Source organism: Crocodylus porosus, unplaced genomic scaffold (assembly GCF_001723895.1).
Source record: "Crocodylus porosus isolate Cpor-Errol unplaced genomic scaffold, CroPor_comp1, whole genome shotgun sequence".
Lineage (NCBI taxonomy): Eukaryota > Metazoa > Chordata > Crocodylia > Crocodylidae > Crocodylus > Crocodylus porosus.
Window position 1 is genome coordinate 6,256,477 of NW_017728916.1, and position 6,000 is coordinate 6,262,476.

At 47.0% G+C, this 6,000-nt stretch overlaps 1 protein-coding gene across 3 annotated transcripts in view; it reads right to left on the minus strand.

The window, feature by feature from the left end:
• Positions 1-6,000, minus strand: part of OGT (O-linked N-acetylglucosamine (GlcNAc) transferase) — a 45,486-nt gene that overhangs the window by 8,640 nt on the left and 30,846 nt on the right. For all 3 annotated transcript variants that reach the window (XM_019536342.1, XM_019536341.1, XM_019536343.1), the window contains exons 15-18: positions 4,290-4,415; positions 2,592-2,762; positions 1,494-1,610; positions 1,241-1,408 (exon numbers count right to left, since the gene is read on the minus strand). In XM_019536342.1, the coding sequence (XP_019391887.1) occupies positions 1,241-1,408; positions 1,494-1,610; positions 2,592-2,762; positions 4,290-4,415 (582 nt within the window). The remainder of the gene's footprint in view (positions 1-1,240; positions 1,409-1,493; positions 1,611-2,591; positions 2,763-4,289; positions 4,416-6,000) is intronic.

Genomic DNA, 6,000 nt, shown 5'->3' on the forward strand with positions numbered 1-6,000 from the left:
ACACTTCTCTTTAGTAATCTCTGTTTCCACTGCTTATATGCCCCCCTTTTTGTCCTTCGGCTGTTCTGGATTTCTCTGGTCAGCCAAGGAAGCCTCTTGGACCCTTTCCCCCCACATCGAAATAGTCTCCCTCTGTGCCCAAAGGATTGTATCCCTTCAGTTATATGACTCTCAGACAGAGATGCACTGAAGAAAATTTCAAAACAACTTGTGAGGAGAGGCTGAGGGACCTGGGCTTCTTTAGTCTGGAGAAGTGAAGATTGAGCAGGGATGTAGCAGGAGCCTTCAACTACCTGAAGGGCAGTTCCAGAGAGGATGGAGCAGTGACAGATCACAGAACAAAGAGCAATGGGCTCCAGGTACAGCAAGGGAAGCTGAGGTCAGATATTAGGAGAAGAACACAAAACCTCAAAGCATGGGGGGAGCTGCCCCCATATTTATGCAGGGCAGGACAGGCTGCAGCCGGGGCTGCCCGGGGCTCTTCTAGGCAGAGGCTGGGCTCGGAGCAGGCACCGGCAGTGTTTGGAGGATGCTGGATCCACCCCAAATTTCACCGCAGCTCGGCTCCCAGTGCTGCCACCGCCAGCCACCCGGCACTGCCCCGGCTCTTCCCAGCACATGGGTGGAGACAGGGCACTGAGCTGGGCGGGGCTGTGGTAGCACTGGGAGCTGAGCTGTGGTGAAATCTGGGGTGGATGCAGCATCCTCCCAGAGCCACCAGTGCCTGATCCAAACTCGGTACCCGCCAAAAAGAGCCCTACACAGTCCCGGCTGCAGCATGTCCCACCCTGTGCAGATATGGAGGCACAACTCCTCCTCCTGTGCCCTTCTGGGGTGCAAGCAGCAGCAGGAGCCACTCCCCCACCCTGGGCAATGCCTGTCCCTGCCCTCACCACAGGGGGCACTGATCTGCACACTCCCCCGACAAATGTCCCTTCCCCCCTTCCCATTCTACCACAAATCGACTGGCCAGCTGGAAGCAGCTCTCCACACTGCTGGCTGCACTCCTCACTACCTGAGTGCAGCGGCTGCGCGCAGCACGAGCATTTATTGACCACATTATCGGCCCTGTCAGGCCAATATCTGATACAGCAAATTTTCTTTATATCTGTACACCCCAATAATTTATTTTCTTAAAGGGAATCATGAAGACATTAGTCTGGAGCCTGGGCTCTTTTCTCATAATGACGTTTTAACAAAAGATTTAATGGGAAAAAGGTAGTGCCTTTCTTTGCCTCACCTGCGTAGTGGCTAGTCCATTGCTAATATTGAATCCATTGATTGTTATCTGAATTTGTCCACGATTAATCATCTCAATCACAGCTTCTGCAATTGTGTTCATAGGAATGACTGGCATACTGAGAGCTGCACTGCTATCTGCGTTGTCTCCACTATCAGGACATTTCATCTAAGGGAAATCAAGCATGATTCATTAGAGAGAAAACACTGTGCTCAGTCCACTGAGACAGAATACATAGAAGCAGAATTCTTACCTTAACAATTTTGACATCAGGCAAACTATCAAGAAATGCCTTCAGATCAATGCCATTCAAAACAATTCTGTTATCGTAAATATGACCATTGGATTTGAAGTCAATGACTGCTTTTTTCTGTAGAAAATGAAAAAAAAAGTTTCTTTTAAATAAGTTACAAGAGCTCTTTACCAGCATATTCTACTAGCGGTGCACCAATTAATTGGTCCAATATCAGATCAGCACCAATACAGAGAAAACTGGCTGCATCTGAAAATTGGCCCGATGCGGCCAATAATTTGGTCAATAAATAACCGGGTGCGTGCAGCCGCGGAGCAACACATAGGTGGCAAGAAGCAGAGCTCAGCAATGTGGAGAGCTGTTTGCAGCTGGTAGATCTGTTGTGGTGGAAGGAGCATGGGAGGGGGGTAGATCAAACCCCCCCCTCACAGTAAGGGAGGGGTGGGGCACAGGATGGAGCCGCAGCTCATCGAGACTGACCGACCGACTGACCCCGGGAGGGCACGGGGGAAGGGGGAGAGAAGGATGGAGAGGAGAGGGGGTATGTGCCCCCAGATCTGTGGAGGGCAGGGCGGGCAGGCGGCAGCTGTGGGCTGGAGCCAGGGCCGCACTGGGAGGACGCTATGGGGGAAGGGGGGGAAGCCTTAGCCACCCCAAATTTCGCCATAGCTCCCAAACCCAGCTCCTACTGAGAAAAGTCCGGCATAGCCCCAGCTCCAGCCCGCCCTGCACAGATCCAAGGGCCAATGTCCCCAGCTCCCCCACGGTGCAAGCAGCAGCAGGAGCTGCACCCCCCGCCAAGCTGCGGCTCTTTCATGCATCCTGCCCCGCCTAGGCAATATGCCCCTGCCCCACTCCCTCCCTCACCGTGGGGGGTGTTGATCTGCCCCCCCCGCTCCACCACACAACAGACCTACCAGCTACACACAGTTGTATCAGAAATCTGATCACTTTCAGCCGATATGCCTCCTTAAAAATCAGCTCTCAGTATCAGCCCCATGAATTTCTATCAGTGCACCCCTGCATTCTACTAAATACAAGAGCCTATAAAAGATTCTTATCACTGTTTCCTATCCCAGTCCTGCACTTTCTACCTACCTTCAGATGAGGGAACATGTTGGCATGGTCTCCAATAAAGAAAGTGTTCGGCATATAAGCCAGTTTTTCAGAGTACTGCTCAGCCACCTCAACTGGGGAAGTTTCTTTGTCTGTAATAATGTAATCCATAAACAGGGCCCCACTGGTTCCAGGGTACCCCAGCCACATTGCCTACAAAATAAGGCAAAGTGAGATTGTAATTTCAACTGCAATAGATCTCACACACAACTGTACAATATGCAGAAATTCAGCATGATGTTAGTCTCTCATATTGCTGAAATGGGCACAATAAACATCCACAAGATGTTAAATGCATACAACACTGCCAGCTCACCAAAAGCTTTTGTTTGTTTTTAAAATTTCACTGCCTTGGATATCCCCACTATTAAGGTTTCCTATTACCAGTAATCTTTCAAGGTGTATTGGTATTAATTATTTTAATTTGAACACGGAAGGCTTGCATATAAACATGAAAGGTTCTCCATCAGCATGTTCAAATTATTATTCTTTTTTTTTTTTTAAATTTGCTTGATGCTGCTTTATCACTATGGGGACTCTGCATTTAAAAAAAGTCCCAAATTTTCTGATTTGAAAAAGTAACCCAAAATCCACATTTTTCTGTGATTAAAATGCAACACCACTAATAAATACAAGTAATGTTTCATTTTAAATCACAGAAAAATGTGGATTTTGGGTTACTTTTTTAAAATCACAGAATTTGGGATTTTTTTTATTCAGAGAAAAACAGGATCCCCGTCAATCAGAAAATATAGTTTCATAGTTGGTAGGGTCAGAAGGGACCTGAGCAGATCATCAAGTCTGACCCCCTGCCATGGGCAGGAAAGACTACTGGGGTCAAATGACCCCGGCTAGGTGATTATCTAGCCTCCTTTGGAAGATCCCCAGGGTAGGAGCAAGCACCACTTCCCTTGGAAGTTGGTTCCAGATCCCAGCCACCCTGACTGTGCCTCCTGACATCTAGCCTGCACCTACTCTCCATCAACTTGTGGCCATATTCCTAGTTACTCCTGGTAGTGCTCGGGAGAACAGGGACTCTCCCATTCCCCGCTGGTCCCCCCTAGTAAGTTTACAGATGGCCACTAGATTCCCCTCTCAGCCTTCTCTTGTGGCAGCTGAACAGGTTCAAGTCCTGTAGCCTCTCCTCATAGGGACTTCCCTGCTGCCCCCTGACTATGCGAGTGGCCCTCCTTTGGACCCTCTCAATGCTGTCTACATCCCTGCTGAAGTGTGGCGCCTAGAACTGGACACAGTACTCCAACTGTGGCCTGACCAATGTCACATAAAGGGGGAGGATCACCTTCTTGGACCTGCTCATGTTTCACAACCATGTACTCAACCTATGGGGAATGGTTTTTGCTCAAGACAAATTCTCCAGGCTATAATGAAGCAAAAACAAAGGTGCCCTACCAAAAAGCATGATAAAATGTACTCAAATCTTGTTTGTTCTTAGCCATATGAAATATTAATGGAGTATTCAGGAACCCCATTTGTTGTTGGGTTTTTTCTTCTTTCAGACATTATTCACCAGATAAGACTCAAAAGGACCTATACTAGAAAGTGAAGCAAATATCAGTATTCTACTTATAGGTCTTGCTCTGGAGGGACCAACATATTCCAGGGGAAAATTTAATCTTATTTCTGGGACACGGGAAGCTCTCCATACACTGATTCTACTACCTGAATTGGTGCTGGTCTGAGTGCAAATAGTTCATTTCGTGCTCCCTTAGTGTAGCCATTCATGTTGATGAGGATGTGTATACCATCCTGGTGGATGCGATCTGCTGCTTTTCCATTACATGGAATCTGAAGTAATGAAAACAAAACCAAACATTACGAGTTACTCATTGTTTAGCTCTTTAGCAGTGAGATTCAACATTATTATTACCAATGTGTCTGAAGTACAGAAAAACACCAACCAACAATTTGTCTCAGGTGATATGTATACCTAGCTTACGTGTCTCATACCTAAACTTAGTCTCCGTTCCCTCCCCCCCGCCCCAAAAAAAAAGAAACAAAAAAACCCACAAAAACACAGTGACGTCACTTATTTAATACTGCACCAACAGGGCAAAGTTTAGCCAAGCTCACCCAACCCTTATGTCAGTTAAGACAAATGCCAGCACTTCATCTTCCACCCTTGTGCTTTCTCCCACACTATACCTGACTGACCACACATGACTGGGAACTGCTAACAATATATACAAGATTATACTTTTCTGCTGCAATAGCTACAAAATACCCAACAAGGGCATGCTTCTATAATATTGTTCCTGCCAAACATGCTGACCATACCATTTCACCCTTTTCTTGTGCGCTTATCCATTTCAAATTATTACGTCTTATCTTACACTTTGTATACTCTCTGCGGCAAGGACATTTTGTACTCTATTTGCACAGTGCCAACCATAATGAAGTTCTATGACTACAGCAATAGATAAGGCAATGGGAATGAACACAAACATCTCAGAGTACCTACTAAGGTAGCACAAATGAATACAGACCTCTCTTGAGGAAGCAGTTACTATGGTACAGAAGTTTCTCAAGGCAGGCTCTGCATACTCCTGACTTGTGGGATTCAAGTGAGCAATGCAACACAGGAAGGTAGACTGAGAAGTCAATTATTAAAAGACTGAAGAACTGTCCTCTCAAGCAGTGCAAATGAGGAGAAGAACCACTTCTTATGCGACAAAGAACTCCAGACAGAGAGCATATTTCCATGAGCAGAATATTGCAGAACAGGCACATCGTGGCTGAATATTACAAAACAAGCACGACAAGCACATTCATCAGTAAGCTTACAGGCAGGGGGAGGACCTTCTTAGCAGCCTGGCAGCAGAATCAGTGCTGACTCCAAGATGAACAAGAGTTGTCAATGTGACAGCGATCAGGAAAGCTAACAGCACTTTATCCTGCATTAGCAGGTGCATGACAAACAGGTCCAAGAAGATGATACTTCCCATCTACGTGGCACTGGTCAGGCTGCACTTGGAGTACTGCATCCAGTTTTGGGTGCCACATTTCAAGACACCTTGAGAGGGTTCAGAGGAAGGCCACTCATATGGTTAGGCTCCTGCAGGCAAAACCCTATGAGGAGAGATTGGGGGCCCTGGATCTCTTCAGCCTCCACAAGAGAAGGCCAAGAGGTGATCTTGTGGCAGCCTATAAATTCATTGAGCGGGGGCGGGGCGGGTGCGCGGGATGGACAGACACACAGCAAGGAATAGGAGATGTTCTGTTTACCAGGGCACCACTTGGGGAAACTATGAACAATGGCCACAAACTGACAGAGCACAGATTTAAGTTAGACATCAGGAAGAACTTCTTTATGGTAAGGCTGCCAAAATCTGGAATGGGCTTCCAAGGCAGGTAGTGCTCTCCCCTACATTGG